This window comes from Dendroctonus ponderosae, unplaced genomic scaffold (genome assembly GCF_020466585.1).
Source record: "Dendroctonus ponderosae isolate FM_Combo_2020 unplaced genomic scaffold, Dpon_F_20191213v2 Dpon_F_20191213_9, whole genome shotgun sequence".
NCBI lineage: Eukaryota > Metazoa > Arthropoda > Insecta > Coleoptera > Curculionidae > Dendroctonus > Dendroctonus ponderosae.
This window is the reverse complement of record NW_026019116.1, coordinates 2,513,748-2,532,249: the sequence shown is the minus strand read 5'-3', so window position 1 is coordinate 2,532,249 and position 18,502 is coordinate 2,513,748. Positions and strand designations below refer to the sequence as shown.

Here is an 18,502-nt window from a genome sequence, read left to right as displayed (position 1 = left end):
TATGCTTAGCTGCGAAATAGAATATCATGAATTTGTGAAGTTGGCTAAATAGGATATCATAACTCCTTCGGCCTTAGATGAAATTATATCATCAAAGTGATGTAATTTTATTTGAAAATTGAAGTTTCTTTAATTTCAATTTGATTATTTTCCGATTTGTTCTTAAGTTTCTTACAAATCAATTTTGCAGGCTGCAGGGTGGATGATTTCCTATCGTCTGGCTGATTGTTCTTTTGCAAATAAATTTATTAGTTTGTATTTCTGGACATTTTTCGTTAGCAAATGAGTACTTTTTCTCACTGAGGGCCAGGTATGGTTTAAAGGGTATATTGACTAGAAAGACTAGAATTGTTTTTGGAGAAGGAGAGAGTTGGAGAAGGAAACAATTTGTAATATTGGTATGTTTCCGCCTCGACTAATGGAAGTTCTAAAATAAAAATTACTTCGAATTCCTTAATGAAGCTTTTAAATTTTATCTTAGAATATCATGAATTTGTGAAGTTGGCTAAATAGGATATCATAACTGTGTCTAGTTGTACCAGTTTGGACGTGACGAATTTTAAACCGTCGATAGTGAACGTGAGGAATGACTCAACTTAAAAGTTATGCTCAGGCGCCACTTGAAGTTTGCTAATTCCTGCAAAATTATTCTGCAATTTATTTCTATCGAAATCGAGGGCGTTTGCAGCGTTTGAAGATGGCTCAACTTGAGAGTTCTGATCAGACTCCACTATAAGTTCGTTAATTCATGCATATTCAGCCGCAAGTCGATTTTTTTATAATCTTAATGCGTCGTAAGATATTTCCGGACGGAAGGTTGATCCCGTAGATCTGAAAAATCCTGTCTACATTTTCTTTACTAAGCTTTGCTCGACATCATTAAGTGCAAATTTGCAGAGAAGATATAAAAAATCCGGAACCAGAATCCTGGAACAGAAGCTGAACGGAACAACGTCAACCACATGGAGCATAGGACTGAAACGGTTGGTTTTTCCAGTTGAGAAATATAATAAATTATGGTTGGTCATAAATCAGAAATCAACGATTAATATTCAGCGATCGGGTCCAGATGGAGTATGAAAACCGCGACATATCCTTCGCTTTGACGCCATTCCGTCGTGCGTTGACGCGATTTTAGCACCTCGGCTGCATTCAACTGTTTCGCGCCACATCAAAGGCGGCGACGCTATCAAAACAAATGCTGGATAACTTGGAGAGCGTCGGTCCCTTTGATTTCCGGATGGAGATCGGATGTCTCATTTGCCCGGATCGAGGTGTGGGAAATGGGCTGGACATCGATCAACTCCACCAGCTTATCATGGAGTTAATTGAGCAAACAACGTCTTTTTTATGTCCATTCCAGAATTCGCTGGTTTTACTTTGATCATTTCGAATTTCGACTGTCTATCGGTTATGTTGGAGACAAATCCAAATATGTCCCTAAGACCCGGCTTATTCCAAAATACTATACTTCCCTCCAGCTTGTGTGGTTTTTCTCGTTTATTTCAATATCACTCGGAAGATTTACAGTTTCTTTCACATTACACGCAAACCGTAATACAGGAAAAGATCTGACGATCGTATAACGATCGAATCGTTTAATAGTTCCTTTGAAAAGTCAGGAAAAGCAAAGATCAAAGCGTCCGCTGGATGGTTTGACAAGTAGCGGACGCGATCAGTTTTCGTCTCTTTACCGGTAAGACCCCAATCTGTTTTACGAAATGCGCTGATACTAAACTTCCGAAAAAGTTGTCTTACTTCCAGGAAACCAACGGCCAATTCGACTTCAAGCAAGTTCAAGCCCGATTATTAATTTTTTAACTCAATTTTAGTCAGGGTTGCTAGAGTCTCATGCTCTTAGTATAGAATAGCGACTGAAAACGCTTGGAAAGTCAGTCCATGTTCGTTGAAGTGGGAAATTGCAACTCTTTCTGCCCAATTTTAATTTCTGTTATATTTTGACACGATTCTGTAGTTTAAGGTTGAAGCTTCCGATAGCTACAATCCTAATGCAAATTATTCGTATTCCATTGTCCAAGTTTACTTCCAATCCGTTTTTAAACTGAACTTTAGAAACTTACAATCTGGGATTTTTGTAGTTGCAATATCAAGTTTAAGCCAATTTGAAGCTTAGTATACTATTAATATATATCTATTATATATTATATAATTCAATCCCAGATTCAACCAAGCTGATGAGAGCGCACAGGCTTGAAATTGGTCTTGAGAGTGTCTCTGATTGAATAATCTCAAATATGTGCTATTTGCATATGAGCAAAATTCGACGGCTCTGATGATGCCGAAAGATTTACTTTTTCCTCAACATTGACTATTTGAAAACTTCAGCTTAAAGTTTGCAACTTGAAAATGAGTATTTAGAGCATAAAGCCCTTGTCCATGTTAGGGTTTAATATAGAGAGCATTCAAAACTGAAATGTGAAGATTAGAGGAGGATCTTTGTACTTTTTTGTACTTTACACTAATTTTGAAAATTCGACTATAAAAGTTACATTTTCTTTTGGAATTTAAAGTGGAAAAATTGTACTCAAATGTCTTTATTTAAAGTTAAGTTCGAAATTTGAGGCCTAATTGGAAATGTTGGTTCTAATTTTGATATTCGAGATGAAAGTTACATTTTCTTTTGGAATTTAAAGTGTCAAACTTGCACCATCAAAACCATCCAACTTTTCATTTTTTTAAATTTTATATGTTGAATTTTCTGGATTTTTCTCTGTTTGTTTAAATTAATTTTCATTTTGAAAATTTAAATCTAAATTGTCGGGATTTGCGTCATGAAATAAAAAATAATAAGCTTTCTAAACAAACTGTTTGTATTTACTGTTACTTTTGAATATTTGAGCTCAAAGTTGAAGAATTCTGAGCAAAGAACTACGAGCTTAAAGCTCAAAACCATTTAAAGAGTATTCAAATTATTAAAAATTAGAGGGAAAATTAATACAACATTCTCGGAAGATCAAAGAATTTCAATTTTAGGATTCCAATTTTAATTGTTTTGTCATTAAATGCAAACTCAACAAAGTTACATTTTCTTTTGAAATGTACACTGACAAACTCGCTAAACAAACTGTCCAACTTTTCTTTTTTTTTAATTTTATAGGTTGAATAAATTAATTTTCAATTTGCAAATTTAAATCTAAATTGTCGGGATTTGCGTCATGCATGAAGTAACAAATCAAAAACCTTTTAAACGACTTGCATACATATTTGCATTTACTGTTACTTTTAGATATTTGAGCTCAAAGTTGAAGAATTTTGAGCGATGTGAGAACTCCGATTTAAAGCGGAAAGCCGTTAGTATTAATCGTATTAAATCGTAAAAAAATTAAATCGAGTATTAAAAGTGAAAATTGGAGCGAAACATATATAAAATTTTCGGAACAAATAATTTCAATTTTAGGGTCCTAATTTTGATATTTTTTGTCATTAAATGCAAACTCAACAAGGGAACATTTTCTTCTGGAATTTAGACTGAAAGTCGCTAAACAAATGAATTGTTTGCACTTATTGTTACTTTTAGATATTTGAGCTCAAAGTTGAAGAAGTTTGAGCAATGTGAGAACTCCGAGCTTAAAGCTCAAAGCCATTTAACCAGTATTAAAATTGGAGTAAAACATATATAAAATTTTAAGAAGAACAAAGAATTTCAATTTTTGGGTCCCAATTTTATWTTTTTTGTCATTAAATGCACACTCAAGAAAGTTACATTTTCTTCCGGAATGTAGACTGACAAACTCGCTAAACAAACTTTTCATTTTTAAAAATTTGAGCTTAAAGCGTGAGAACTCTGAGCTCAACGCCATTTTGCGTCAAAGTCAATTTAAAGAGTATTAAAATTGAAAATTGGAGTGAAAAATATAACAWATATTTAGARCGGCAAAGAATTTAAATTTTAAGGCCTTAGATTTGAAACTATTTGTCATTAAATGCAAACTCCCAAAGTTTCTACACAAGCTGAGCGGTGTGTTAATTTTTTTAAGTTTCGGGGCTGAATGTCTTTTAATGTTTAGTCGAAGGTTCGGAAAATTGTTGATAGCAGGAAAATCAAGTTCGAATTTTCAATTTACAATTTCATTAATAAAACTGTAAAACTTAAGCCTTGGAGGTCTAAAATCGAATTTTCAAAATGGAAAGCATTTTGTTACATTTTCCCTTTCTACTATTTACTTCAGTACACTTGGAGTCTATTTTTCTGTTTAATGTGCCTCTTTTAAATTATTTAGAAATTTCATATGTAAAGTTACAAAGGAAATTGACAGTGCTCTTCTGTTCTTAGAGAAAGTATCGAGCTTAAGGCAGATTTAAAGTTATCATTCCGGTTCAAAGTTGAAATCGGATTTCAACAGCTGAAGCTAAAATGTCGACCGTGAATTTTGCCCTTGGAAGATTATTGTGAAAGCCAAATGTTTTCACGTTCCATACAAAAAAATGCTAGTAACTTTTGTGGGCGATTGTAACTTTTAACTACTTATTTTTAGTTAGCAGTTTAGAGTTGCAGGCTTTTCGGATATATTAGTTGAATAGTAAAACGTTTGTCTTAGAGTTTAACGATTGAGGTCAAAAATACGATTTTCAGCTTAAAATCTAACTGATATTTTCGTGTTTACAGCGAAATTTCAGTACTTACATGAGTATTTAAAAACTGGTGTTTAAAATCGAAATTTTGAGAACATACTTTGAGTTTTAAGATTTAAAGACGAACATCTCCACTAATTGAAACCGATGGCAAAATTTAGTCTTTCTACGTTTTCACTTTGAAGTGCGGAGTTTTTCAAACTTGCTTGATAAAGAGCGAAATCTGCACTTTAAAGCAAAAAAGTCGAACTTAAAATCGAGACTTTTCAATTAAAATTCGGAAATCTTAACGACACATAAAAATTAGTATTCCAATTTTTTCATTGTAGTGTGCAAATGCTGGATTATAGAAGCGCGAAAAGTGAAAACAGCGTTGAAGATTGAAAAGTTTCAATGTTAATTTATTTAATTTCAGAGTTTCGGTCCGAACTCGCGTTCAAAACAATCCAAAATGGGACTTACTAGCTTAAACGCAAATGGTCCACATGAAACCTAAAAATATGACTAAAAATAAAATAATTTTGTTGTTTTTCTACTCGCTAGCCTAAGCTTCTTAAGCTTGTATTATAAAACCGTACCTCAATGTTGAACAAGTTTGTCACTGGCAAGTAAATATGTGATTCAACAATTGCGTTTAAAATGGCAACTGTGAGAACCAACTTGAAGTTTCAAGAGGAAATTGCAAACAGAATTACACTAGAAATTTTCTTCCTTTAGCAGAAGAATAGAACATTAAAAAAATTAATCTCCACACTAAAATATTGAAAATTTAGACGTCGAGAGCTTTGAAGCACAAATGCAAAACTTCCATTAGAAAAAGGATTATGTACAGTAAAAATTATTGATTAAATTATTAATTATAAAAATATTGAAGATCTAAAGCCGTTTCAAGATGATGAAGTCTAGATTCTGCATCTTCATCACCCTGGAATTTATGTTTATCTATGAGTACCTACATATAGATATGTAATGATGTAAATCTATATGCGCATAACAATTTCAAGGATAAACTTTACGACATTGGATGGACGTGTGAAAATAAAAATCTCGAAAGATAACCGTTTCTCTACACGTAACTTCCACGAGTATCAAACCTTAAAAGAATGTGTTGATTGGACTTCTTATCTTTCAAGTACGCTTTAATTTGCAAAAGTCGTTTTGTTTATATACATACACTTTATAATGCATTTCCTACGGATCAATTCTGGAAAATTTGCAAATCTGACGTAACATTAACATACAAATGGAGATTTTTTTATAATATCTTTTAAACAGTTTTCATCTTTCTCATTCTCATATTATCATCAAATTCATATAGAATTAGTTGAAGATTTCGCTTGAGTTTTAGGTTTAACGGGAATTTTTACAGTGCATATTTTTAAATTTTTTGGGCATTTTATTTTCGCCAATATTTGCCTCAAACAACGGAAATAATGCAAGAACATGTAATTCATGGTTCCGGGAATACTTGTGCTCATCAGATGGGCTAACTTGCAAATAACACTTGGAAAACTTTTCCTTTATAGAACCCTTTTTAGAGCACCCACAACTTTTTTGTTTTTAGGAAAAATGCACAAAAAACACAGACTGAAAGAACACAAAACAGATTTTTAAGCCGAAAATAACCCTGAACTAGACAGAGGAAGCAAAGAAGTAAATATTAAAGTTAATGAAAAACTTAAAAAAATTAAGTTCTCTCGACTGTGATCAGCTTCATAAGAATATTACTGCAAATTTGTATTATTCTTAATAAACATTATCGTCAAAATATAAAAATTAGAGAGCAAAGAACTGAATGGGATTAATAAATATTTATTGAGAAAAAATGTAGTAAGATCCTCATCCTATTAGAAGAAAATAAAACAATTCTGATGGTAACTGTCCGTCCGTAGCAGAACACCAAAGCATCAGCAGTTATTTCTGGAAACAAAGTGAGTGAAGTAGAAGGTCTTAAAACAACATTCGTAAAATATCCCCGTTTTTAATACAATAAATTACAATGTAGAATCAATGCAAGATTTAACTTCTTCCAGCAACCTGGTGAGGTCCTCCTCATAGTTGCTTTGGTTCAGTTGAGCCAGATCCAGTTGCGCTCCCAGTTTGATTAAAACGGCCTCATTGGCGATCGCAATAGCTCCATCTAAGTCTTTGACAATATTTTCGTAAAACGCCACGACTTCAACGTTAAGTTCACTGGCGCATCTGGTGTCCAGGCACATGTCCACTCTTCTCTTGAACATTTCGAGTTGCTCCAAAGCATCAGCAGTCACATTGAGAGCCCGTTCCAGTTCATCTTCAGCCTCCTGCTCCAACTGTGCGTGAGTTGAGGTTATCGATGCCACAAGATCCTTGTCGATGAGCTGCAGTTCTATCTGGGCAATTTCCGCACATCCACTAATGTCTTTGTCTGAATGGAACAGTTGCTTATTGTCGCATGTTTCGTGCAATATTTGAGGGTCAATTCCTACCAGGATGTTCTTCTTCGAGTGCTTTGATCTGCTGCTGGAATCCTCTGTTTGCTTCTTGAATATCACTAGCCAACTTCGCTTCGGCGTCGCTTACCAAAATGGTCAGAGGCTCGAAGAGATTGCGGATTTCCTGCTCGGATGCATTTTGGCGAACTTTCAAGTCCTCCTCTATGGTGTTCCATATCAAGTGCAATTCGTCGGGATTTATTGCCAGGGTCTAGACGATCAGAGAGGCTTGACGTATTTTTTTCAACTAAATATATGGACTTACCGCTGAAGCAACAAAGGCAGCAACTGTGGCCAGCAACACAGCTAGTTTAAGCATTTTAGTAGCTGTACTTTGTTGCGTAAAACAATGGCTCAGCGACGGAATTACGCTGACGTTATGGAAATAATACGTGGGATCGACTTTGAAGAGTATGGGGAGATAAGGAAGTATGCGATTTAAAATTTATCACAGGAAATGTTTCGCATTTCGTCTCAAGTGGGTAGTTGAATTGGAATGTTCTGGAAATCGTGCGTTGAAGACGGATTTTGGATATGGGCTTTAGCTAGTTTTTCACCCAGGCAAGATTCTGGAAATGTATTAAGCAGTTCAAGGGCTAAGAGCAAGATTTAGGACTAAGCACTCCAAGTCCAATTGCAACAGGTCATGTTGAAGCCAAGGTTTTGCTCAAGGAGATGCTACTCAAACCAAATCGACCAAATCTGGTTGTTGGAACAGCACGAAAGTTAACAATTTATATAAATGTTCTCTAGTCGTTTTTTTGCAAATCAAAGTTCCTCAACAAAGTATTTCTGAGTATTTGAAGAAACTGAGCTTCATGTTCTAGACTCTAACGCACATCATGGTTTTCATTTCTTGTTGTGATTAACGTTTTACACCAAACAGTGTGCTGATATGATCAATATAGATAAAAATCCAACATATAGCAATGGCGTGCTCATATAGAAGCAGATTTTTTATACTAAAATGATCTGACTGCACTTGAAAAAGATGAGACTCGGATACTGCATCCCAAACAATGAATTTTGAATTCCACAGATAATGAACTGATGTTTTTGCCATTGAATTCATTCTTTATCTGCGCTTCTCTCTTGAAGATGAGTACTATAAATGATACGGATTTGACCACTACATTCATTCGCAGTTCTAAGCTTGAAGTCGCAAAAAGCAGTCCAAACATGTTTAAGTTCCCAGTTGTGCTCTTCGCGCTTGCTGCCTTTGCAGCTTCAGCTGTAAGTGACAATTCAACAAGACGTTCGTCATCAAGAAGCCGAGTTGGAAATTCACAACCTTTTTGATCCTCTGCATATTTTGGTTGGTGACGCGAAAGAAACCTTATCCAGCGACCTCCGTGAAGCCAACGAGAAAATCAAAGAAGAAATCAGGAGGATCGAAGACGAACCTTATGATATGCTATTGTATTTTTGGCCAGATTGGGGAAAATAGTGAACACATTTATTTTGATTTCTTCTCCTTTAGGTCACGACATTTCTCAGTGCATCCAATCAGCTGAAGAAGAACTGAAACGGGTTCACGATGAATTCATCAAGAGCACCTGAAAGCCTTTGGAAGATAATTGAAAAATAATTAGTACATTTTTATTAGAAGGTGACAAAATGATTTGAAAAGGGGAACAAACAGCACACAGTCAGTGGTAATGAGCAAATAAAAAACAACTAAGAACAAGCAGCAAATCGTAGTGGTTGAATAATTTCATAGTTTATTAATTAGTTAATTTATCGGTCGTTTTTTGCTATTTCATGCATTCTATTAAGGCTAATCTCATGTAGTCGAAGATGGAATACATGCTAGCAGTTTGAATAAAACCGTGTATGCTTTTTTTCAGTAAAACATTTTTTATTCACTCAAAAATTGCTCGTTAATCTGCGTTACTTGTAAACAGAATTCAGTTGAGCATTTACTCTGATTAAAATAAGTCATTTAGGTAGCGGGTTCTTTCCCGAAGACCATTAACGTTTTTTCCAAAACCGATCACAAAACTAAAAGTTTTTAATCGAAAACGCAGAAAAATATAATTTTCTGATGATTCTCTTCGTTTTGGACAATGATGGTGTAGATAAGTTTTATATTGTTGAGGGGGATTCATTTTTTTACAAACTTCTTGTTGGGTATTTCGCATAAAACATTTTTTAACAACAACTTAAAAAAAACATAATTTTCTCACGTCTATATAAATATATATATAAATTATTGGGAAAATTCGCCGCCCTCATCGCTCTGAGGATTTCTAAAGTTTCTTTAAATTTTCAGGTCATTGCAGTTTTAGCAAAGTTTCTATTAAGCAATTCTTTCTACGCAAAAACCGTAGTATTTTTTAGTTAGTTAGCAATCTTCAGGTATTTACTGTGAAAAATTACAAGATACATTTTATTAGAACACTTGCCTCCTTAACCGTTGTGCAAAAATGTTTGGAAAACATTTTGCAGCTTCGAATTGTGGACAAACCCCTAATAATTATTTCGAGGCCTTTTCCAAAAATAAATCCCCCGAACTGAAAAATCGAAAGTTTAAACTCATTTGTTTGGAAAACTCTTGAAAACTTGAGTTTTTTAACTTTTAGGTCAATATTTCTAAAAACACTGTCTCTAATAAAAAAACGCCTTTTTCCTAACGTTTTACTGTAAAATACTGGCAAGCTGAATCTTTTATGCCAAAAAATTAACAGATCGATTTTACAAGAAAACTCGTCGACTTTCTTTGGACTCAGTTCTGTTGCAAGGAAAATCTCCATGACTTTTTTTAGTTCTTTGAACAAACTAGTAAAACGTTTTTCAGAAAACCCATTTTTCATGTGAAAATTCCAGTCTCGGGTCTCGTAAAGCTTTAACAAATGAATTATAACTCATTAACCGATGAGTAATAACACGTTAACTCAGAGAGCGGCAACAACTCAATAGCGCAACTCAACACAGTATTACCCGGGACCATGCAGAAAACATTCAGAATAGGGATTCGCAAGGAAACATTTGTGAAGGAGAGGAGCAAATTTTCTTTAAGGAAGCAGGAAAATGTGTTCGTAAAAGAAACAGAATCGCGAGTAATGATTAGCGTCTAAGTTAGAAAAGAAAATTCGTCATTAGTCTTTTCATGTTCAGAAGTGTATTAATGTTTGGTCAAAATTTATTTTTTAAAACGAATTCTCAATCAGTAGGTATCATGATAGTAACTGAAAATGTCACTGAAACACCCTTCAAGAAAACAGAATAGGAAACCTTTCAAATGAACATTCAAGAAAATCTTGCTAAACATCTGCAAAACACAATAAGGAATTCGAAAAATGTCCCACATACCACATGCAAAACACTTAAAAAATTATAGATATTACGACTCGATTACCGAGATTACCAAGAACTCATTACGAGGAGCCAAGGAATGAAGGAAAGTACAAGATGACAGTAGCAAACACGCAATCCTAACCAAAAGGACAACAAAGTAAAGCACAGTTAAAACGTGAAATTGACAGATTCCAACAAACTTGTTAGATTTTCGCCTTCAGAGCTAAAACAAGCTAAAACATGAAAGAAAGACAAGGAAGTCAATTTTGATCAAAGTATAAAAAATTATACTTCTTACGTGTAGCTACTTTCCAGGTTCAAATTGGGGCTGCAGCCAAAGAAAGAAGGAATGCAAGAAGATGATAGTAGCAAAAACGCCATCTTAACCGTAAGGACAATATAATAAAACACAGAAGATATAACGGGAAATTGGCAGATTCCAGAAGAATCCTTAGACTCTAGTCTTAAAGAACACTACAGAAAGTCAAGAGAAACAATTGTGACAATACGAAATTGCACATGTTCTGGGTCAATTATCCAGGTTGAAATTGGGCTGGACAAAAAGTAGCAAAGCAAGAAGATGATAGTAACAAACACGCCATAAGGACAATATAGAAAAACACAGAAGTTAAAACATGGAATTGAAAGTTTCTGGTACTCCCAAATTGAATTAATTACTGAAAAAAGCTGCAATCTTCAGCTACAAACTCATCAACGCTCTCCAGCCTGGTAAATCTGTATTCTTTTTCTTTAGCCTCTTCCAATGATTTCCTAGTCGACTTTTGCTGGGCGGTTTGAATCCAGTTTCTTCCTGCATGTCGTTGGATGTCGTCTCTCCATCTCGCCTGCGGACCACCGAGTCTACTTTTTGATATTCTTGAACGCCACTGTATTAGTTCTTTGGTCCATTTCTGATTGTTCCTGCCCAAAGCCACTTTGAACTCGCTTTTTGCCGGACAACATCCCAAACTCTTGTTTTTATCTAATCTCCTCACTTCTGATCGTGCCTCTTAGGCTCACTCCGAGCGCTGCTCTCTTCATTGCTCTTTCACAGACGATTGGTACTGCCTACGGTGAGTGTTACTGTTTAAGTTAAACCTTATTTTTTAAATGAATTGGAATAATTAGGCTGGAAGGATGTGACCAAGATTTCCAAATGCCATCCAGATGAGTTTGATTCCTCTGGTGATCTCTGATGTCTGATTTCCCTTTTCAAGTTGGATACTGTGTCCCAGGTATGTACTGCTTGACCACTTCCGAATCATAATAATCGACAGAGACATTTATAGTTTCAGGGCTCATAAGATAGGTCTTTTGAAGGCTCTTTTCGAGGCCCACAGCTTGGGAATCTCGAGCATCTCTGAATCTCTGAGTTCCTGGGTCATTGTTGCCAGTTCATTTGGGTCCCTGCTGAATAAAATTACATTATTAAATCGAAGGTGGTTGAGGCGCTTCAAAACTTTTCCCACGATTAACACTTGAATGCGTCTTCTAGAGCTATGGTAAAAAACTTAGGTGATATTGTGTCTCCCTGTCTAACGCCCATTTGTACCGGAATCTTTCCAGTGGTCCAGTCTTCGTTGATTTTTACACGCGGGCTGGCATTTTCGTAGATGTATCGGAGTAATTTGTTGTATTTGCAGTCTACGCGGGCTCTATTCATCGCCCTTACCACTTTCCAGGTTTCGATCGAGTTGAACTCCTTTTAGGGTAGTGAAAGCCATGTGTCTGGATTTGATCAACGGAGCTGTAACCTTTTCGGAAACCCGCAGGTTCGACTAGTTGGTAGAAATAAATCAAATTTCTGGCTTGGACGGTTTGAGATGAGTTTCATTAGCAGCTTATAGAAGACCGATAATAGACCAATTGGTCTATAATTCTCGATGTTCGTGTTGTCGCCTTTTGTGAAGAGAAGAATGACCTCTGTATTATTCCAAGAATCTGAAATCCTACCTTCGTCGAGACATTTATTCAATAATATTATGAGTGCTTCCTCTCACTCTGTCTCCCCCGATCTTGAATATTTGGTTTGTGATTTGACTTTCTCCTGGCGCCTTACAATTTTTGATTTGCTTCAGAGCTGCCTCCATTTCACTATTGTCGATAGGTTCCAGTTCCTCTGATCCCACGTTCATAGTATATTTTGGTAGGTCAGCTTGATTTGCGTTTGGGTTTACTATTAACTGACTATAAATGCTCCTATAAAATTCCTCGACTGGTTTTAAAACCTTTCAGTAACAACTTCTCCTCGACTATGCCGCATGGTATAGATACTAAGTCTGCCTGAGAGTTTCTTCTATCAGTTTTATACTTTGCGTCCTGTGATCTCCTCTACTTGCCTTCCTAAAAAAGTATTTCTGTGAGTCTCTGTTGGCGTCTGCCCCCTTTCATAAGTTGTTCTGTTTTCAAGCTCACTTTCGAATTATTTTGTCTTTGTAATGTATTGACTTTCTTTATTGCTGTTCGAATACTGCTGGTAATTCTTGTCTAGAGTTCGTTCAGTTCCAGTTCTCTTAACTGTTCTGTTGGTACTCTGTTCTTGTTTATGCAACTGCTAACCTGATCCTTTTTTTGTCCACGCTTTAGTAAAAGAATAAAAATGGCAATTGTATCTCTACTAATAAAAGAAAAAGACGTTATGTCAAGGATTTTATTAAATAAAAGCAAACAAATTAATAAGATCTACAGAATTAAGGAGGAAGCTTATTGGTAAGTGATTTGGGAGATTAACCTTATTTATCAGAAATTTGATCCCCCAGAAAAACTAAGCCCGTTCATGGCTTATAAATTTGATTTCTGAGGGTATGCAAACATCCTCAAGATCCGCAGTGTGCAGAATAAAGCACCAGGGTTTGTGTTCGTCCATATTGCACTTGTGAAAGGGCCAATAAAACTCCTAATGTTTCATGAATTATTGGTAAAAAGTTGTTATGGATATGGATGTCAAATATTGACCAGGACAAACCCTGGTGCTTTATTCTGCACTGCGGATCTTGTGGATGTTTGCATACCTAAAGAATTCAACTTCATAAGCCATGAATCTCATGTCTCATCTCAATGTCTGAGGTTCTCGAACAGACTCAAATGTATGTTTATTTGTAATTTGTAAACAAATTAATAATTCAAGGTTATGAGGACAATAATTTACATTTCGAAAAAGCACGTTCCGTCATTCAACGATTCCTGTTGAATTTACCGTTTATCTTTGTCTTTTTTATTGTCACTTTCTGCATAAAGCCATGGTTACCGGAGTTTCTAATAATTACGAAGCAACAGGTTTTTACGTAATGTTAATTAAGCAGCTTACCTTGAAAAACATTGTTGCCGTCTTTCTAATATAGGTTTTTGCAAATTTCTCATTTTTTAATAACAATTAATTTTTTTAACTATTTTTTCTGTACTCCTATAACAGCGCCAGACAACACCTCTAGAGGAATGACGCCAATTTTGCATTTTCATCCCGTATATTTGCTTTAGTCCTTTTAAAGCTGCATCAAGAGTAATTGTTTTTTAAGTTTCAGTAGATAAAATGAAACTGAGACGACTTCTATTAGCACATATTAAACAGTTGTAGCTAGTATGTGCCTCTCTCTTGTCCGCTTGGTCAATAATATTTTCAATTTGTCTACGCTTAACAAAAGTGGAAACATCCTTATTTTAGAAAAGATTTTGGCATTCAACATCACAATTAGTTGATATTTGGTGATACCTCAAATCTGAAATATTCATGTTTTTTGTATCTTGAAAAGCATCAACATTCTATAACAGTTATCTACATTTCATCCCAAATTTTAAAATTCCATAGATAAAGGACCAATATTTTCAAAGATCGCATTCTTTCCTTTTATCGGCATCAGACTCTTGAAGTTGTGTATATAATATACAGATGTGGGCACAGTATTCATTTGTAGGCCCGACCTGGAAATTCGAAAGCACTAAAATTCCAACCATGTTCAAGTTCCTAGTTGTGCTTTCTGCACTTGCTGCATTTGCAGCTGCAGCCGTAAGTATTTCTCTTGATTAGTAACAGCCAGCAGTTTTTGGAAAACTTTTGAAACTTATAGAGCCTTCGCGTCAACCCTGATGAACTCCATGTTATCTGGGACACCATTGAGAAGGATATCAGAGTTCGCCAACAAGAGGCAGAAACTGGAAATCCGCAACCTTTTCGATCCTCTTCGCATTTTGGTCGATGACGCCAAAAACAAATTGTTAAACGACCTCTCGGAAGTTAACGCTCAAGTCCAAGAAGAAATCAGGAGAATCGAACAGGAACCTCATGGTATGTGATGGAACCTCATGGTATTCTTCATAGAAAATTGAGCACAATTCTATGTGGGCATGTTTCCAAACAGGTCACGACATTTCTCGTTGTATCCGATCTGGTGAAGAAGAACTGACTCGCATTGACAACGAATTGATCCAATCCCACCTCGAAGTCTTTGAAAGGATCCAAAGGGAAGCCGAAGAAGAAGTCGACCGGGCAATCAGAATCACCACAGACATTATTGATGAAATCGAAGCATTCGGAGGAAGAGTGGAAAGCTGCAGGGATGTGGAATGCGCTAGTGACTTGGATGTTGAAATCGTCGAATTGTACGAAAGAATCGTCAAAGACTTGGATGGAGCTCTCGAAATCGCCAACGAAGCTGCTTTGATCAAATTGGGACTTGAGCTCGATGAAGCCCAGTTGGACCATGAGAGATACGAAGAGGAAACCCGCCGGTTGGTCCAAGAAGTCAGATCTTGTGCTGATGAGCGCGTTTAAAAACCCTTCTTTTATCATATTGATTGACTGTTATTTATTTTGTGAGGATAAATAGATTTTAATTTTACGTATCTACATGTATTCTTATCCGATCCTACAAAAAAGGCGTTTTGCTTCGATTGAAGACACATTCAGCCCAACCTGTTACAAGCCAGCGCGAAATGTTAGGATCATAAGTTTCTCTCAAAATTCAACAAAAACATAAAGAAATCAGCGTGAAGTCAAGAAAAGGTTACAAAAATTTAAGCATTGCAGAGCTAACTATTTAGAAATACTGTCTGAAATTTAGGAAGGAAAACTGTCGCTGTAAAAGTTAGTTAGCAGGCAAATGCTTATTCAGAAGTACGAAGAACGGTATTTCCAACATTTGATTGGTTGTTTTGAAACCGAGTAGGTCTAGGTATCCTTTAAAGAGACAATTGAAGAAAAATTTAAAATATTTCATGAGAAAAGAGACAACTTTCAGATCTGGTCTCCAGCTTGTGTCCCTTACCTCTAACTTACACAGTCATAAAAGAATGCATATATGCAGAAGACAGCGCTGACCATAATCGTATTAACTTTAAGTTAATTGTTGAGACCCAAATTTTCTTTGCGTCTGCAATAGTGATGGTAAAACTTGCAAAAAAAATCAATCAACACGATTTTATTTCATGAAATCAATTTCTATTTAAAAAACCGTTGCACTTATGAGGCTTTATTCTCCCAACCTTAGGTGGTCTATATCGTACGTATTAGCAGTACCTCTGCTACTTCATAAACAGGAAATACGCATGATCTAATACACTCAAAGTGAAGCACGCAGAATCAAATAACACACACACATATTCCAAATTCCGTAAATAATAAATCGATACCTTCCTTCACAGATTGAATTCCTCTTTAATCTATATTTCCCCTCTTGAACCTTGATCGTAAATGACACAAGTTTATCTTTAAATTATCCATAGTATTCATTCACAGGTTCCAGCTGGTGCAGTTAAACTTAAATTGCAACACAAACTGCAAATATGTTCCAGTTAATAGTATTATTTTCAACAGTTGTTGCTATTGCAGCTTCCAATGTAAGTTTGATTTTAATTTGTTGGAATTTTGTGCGAGTATGGAGCTGATTTCAGAGCCCCAAAGTTAGTCCTGATGAGCTTCGCGCAAAGTGGGCGCTCATGGCAAAAGACCTCAAGGCTCGCCAAGAGGAGGTCAAGTTGAAAATCCGCAATCTTCAGGAGCCTCTGCGCGAGAAAGTGGCTGAAGCCAAAAATAAGTTGTCCTCTGTCGTATCGGATATCCACCAAAATCTTCAAGCCGGAGTGATTGGAATTGAAGAGCGACCTTTAGGTATGGAAGATCTGGAAACTACTAAAAATAAATTTAATTAAAACAACCGTATTAATTTTATTTTGTCCAGATTCCGACTCTAGTATTAATAATGAGAAAGAAGAACTCTAACATAGAAAGACAGACGAAATAATCCAAAAGGAAGCAAAAGAACAACAGCTGAAGCCGCTTTAGTCAAATTGGGGCTTGATGTTGATGAAGCCCATTTGGACCATAAGAAGGACGACGAAGAAGACACTTGTGCTCAGAAATATGTTTAGAAATTTCACGCTGTTTTAATTTAGTTTTAAATGAATAAATATATTTATATTTCACCTACGGATTTCCCTGCTTAGCTCCTACCTTCAAAGCAAATTTGAGAGCAAAAGAGTCTCAACCTAGAGCTGAATATATGACAATGCCAACAAAATTATTCTTGACCATTTGGAAATTGCAGAAGATTTAGGTTGCAGAAGAAGTTTGAGCCTTCAATTATCTTGTAAATAATTTACATCTTTTTACATAATTGCTCAACAGGATTAACGGTTTTTTAAATTTTAATTGAAAAGTGCTCTAGCTTTCTCGGCTCTAGACGCAATATAAGGTTCTGTAGGAAATCGAAGAAGCTGGTCTATTTTTTAAAGGCAGTTGACAAAAATATTTCTCATCGGAAAGTTTACATAATGCGGCTTCGAATGTGATCAACTTTATATGTAAATTCTAAAAATTTAACACTTTTTATCGCCCCTGTTCATTTCTTAGCTACATACTTGGTCAATGTGTTAAACTGTTGCTTTTTTAATTTGTAGTTAGAAAGTTCACTTTCGACCTCGGATCCAGATGGAATATAAGATTATGTAAAAAGCTGATCATTTTTTTTAATGCAGTTAGAGGAAAATGTACCTAATTGAAAAGTTTACAAAATACGGCTTTGAAAGTGATCAACTTTATAAGTAAATTGAAAAACTTGAACTCTTTCCATCGTTCCTGTTCAGTTCTTAGCCGGACGATTTATTTAAGTTTCCTCCAGTTTAATTAACAATCATTTTTTATGTAAAAGTTTTTGAAGAGGACTGCTTTAAAATTGCTATCAACAACCATAGGTTTTATATTGTTCATCTGTCCAGGTGCATTTTTCAAGATATTAAGCTGAAATTTCACTTTGGCTTAGTTTACAAGGTTCTATCCTGGCTAGTCCACTGAGGGACGTTGACACCGGGATTTTGCTTCTTTAGGCCTACGAAATTTTGCAAATTAGTCAACATTATACAATTCAAAATATCGAATTTAAGACCTCAAAAGCAACTGTTTTCACGGACAAAAATACGCAGCAAGAAGCCTTTTAAAAGCGTGAAAACATCACTGGATTGCGATGATTGAGGATCGTTTTTCGTACGAAATATTGAAATTCAAATTAATTAGCACTTTAAACAGGGTTGTAAGATCGCTTCACCAAAATTTGGATAGATTTGGGTTGTAAGTTTTACATAAGTAAATATTCCCCGATTCTAAGAACTTGACGTTCTAAGATTCGTTTTCGAGACAAATTGTTCGCATTCCGTAGATAAAGACCTGGTATTTTGGGAGATAGCATTTCTATTTTATCAACTTTGCCCTCTTAAAGGATGAATATAAATTATACAGCTTTAGCTACCGAAGTCATTCACAGTTCTGATCTTGCATTAGCAAAACAGAAAGTTTCAATAATGTTCAAGTTCGCAGTTGTTCTCGCCGCACTCGCTGCTTTCGCAGCTGCAGCCGTAAGTACCGTTTTATTAGATTGTTCAAAATTTCAAAAGTTTTGCAAAGTTTACAAATTATATGGATATTGATGATTGTGTCTTGGGTCGTGTCATAAAAATCTACGATTTTCAGACCCTTAGGGTAAACCCTGATGAACTCCATGTCATCTGGGACACCATCGAGAAAGACATCAGAGTCCGTCAACAAGAAGCCGAGTTGGAAATCCGCAACCTTTTGGCGCCTCTCAGCATCTTGGTTGATGATGCCAGGGAAAAACTTGCCAATGACCTCCAAGAAGCCAACGCTTTGATCC

At 35.6% G+C, this 18,502-nt stretch overlaps 3 protein-coding genes and 1 long non-coding RNA gene across 4 annotated transcripts in view; 3 read left to right on the top strand and 1 right to left on the bottom strand.

The window, feature by feature from the left end:
• Positions 1–6,558: 6,558 nt before the first annotated feature.
• Positions 6,559–7,616, bottom strand: LOC109539939. The gene is made up of 3 exons (XM_019908022.2): positions 7,333–7,616; positions 7,062–7,278; positions 6,559–7,000 (listed from the first exon to the last, which is right to left on the bottom strand). Exons 1-3 carry the CDS (start codon positions 7,384–7,386, stop codon positions 6,588–6,590), a joined length of 684 nt encoding a protein of 227 aa, XP_019763581.2. The 5' UTR covers positions 7,387–7,616; the 3' UTR covers positions 6,559–6,587.
• A 433-nt stretch (positions 7,617–8,049) lies between these two features.
• On the top strand, positions 8,050–8,919 carry LOC109539887. The gene is made up of 2 exons (XR_002172142.2): positions 8,050–8,486; positions 8,548–8,919. It is a non-coding gene; the product is annotated as an uncharacterized LOC109539887 (long non-coding RNA).
• A 2,619-nt stretch (positions 8,920–11,538) lies between these two features.
• The window catches only part of LOC109539908, a gene marked incomplete in the record, with an annotated part of 7,528 nt that continues 564 nt past the window's right edge, over positions 11,539–18,502 (top strand). Inside the window, 3 exon segments of the mRNA XM_048669821.1 lie at positions 11,539–11,599; positions 14,276–14,367; positions 18,322–18,502. Of these exon segments, the coding sequence (XP_048525778.1) occupies positions 11,560–11,599; positions 14,276–14,367; positions 18,322–18,502 (313 nt within the window).
• Positions 15,843–16,781, top strand: LOC109539912. Its single transcript, XM_019907988.2, has 3 exons — positions 15,843–16,196; positions 16,251–16,467; positions 16,538–16,781. Exons 1-3 carry the CDS (start codon positions 16,143–16,145, stop codon positions 16,576–16,578), a joined length of 312 nt encoding a protein of 103 aa, XP_019763547.2. The 5' UTR covers positions 15,843–16,142; the 3' UTR covers positions 16,579–16,781.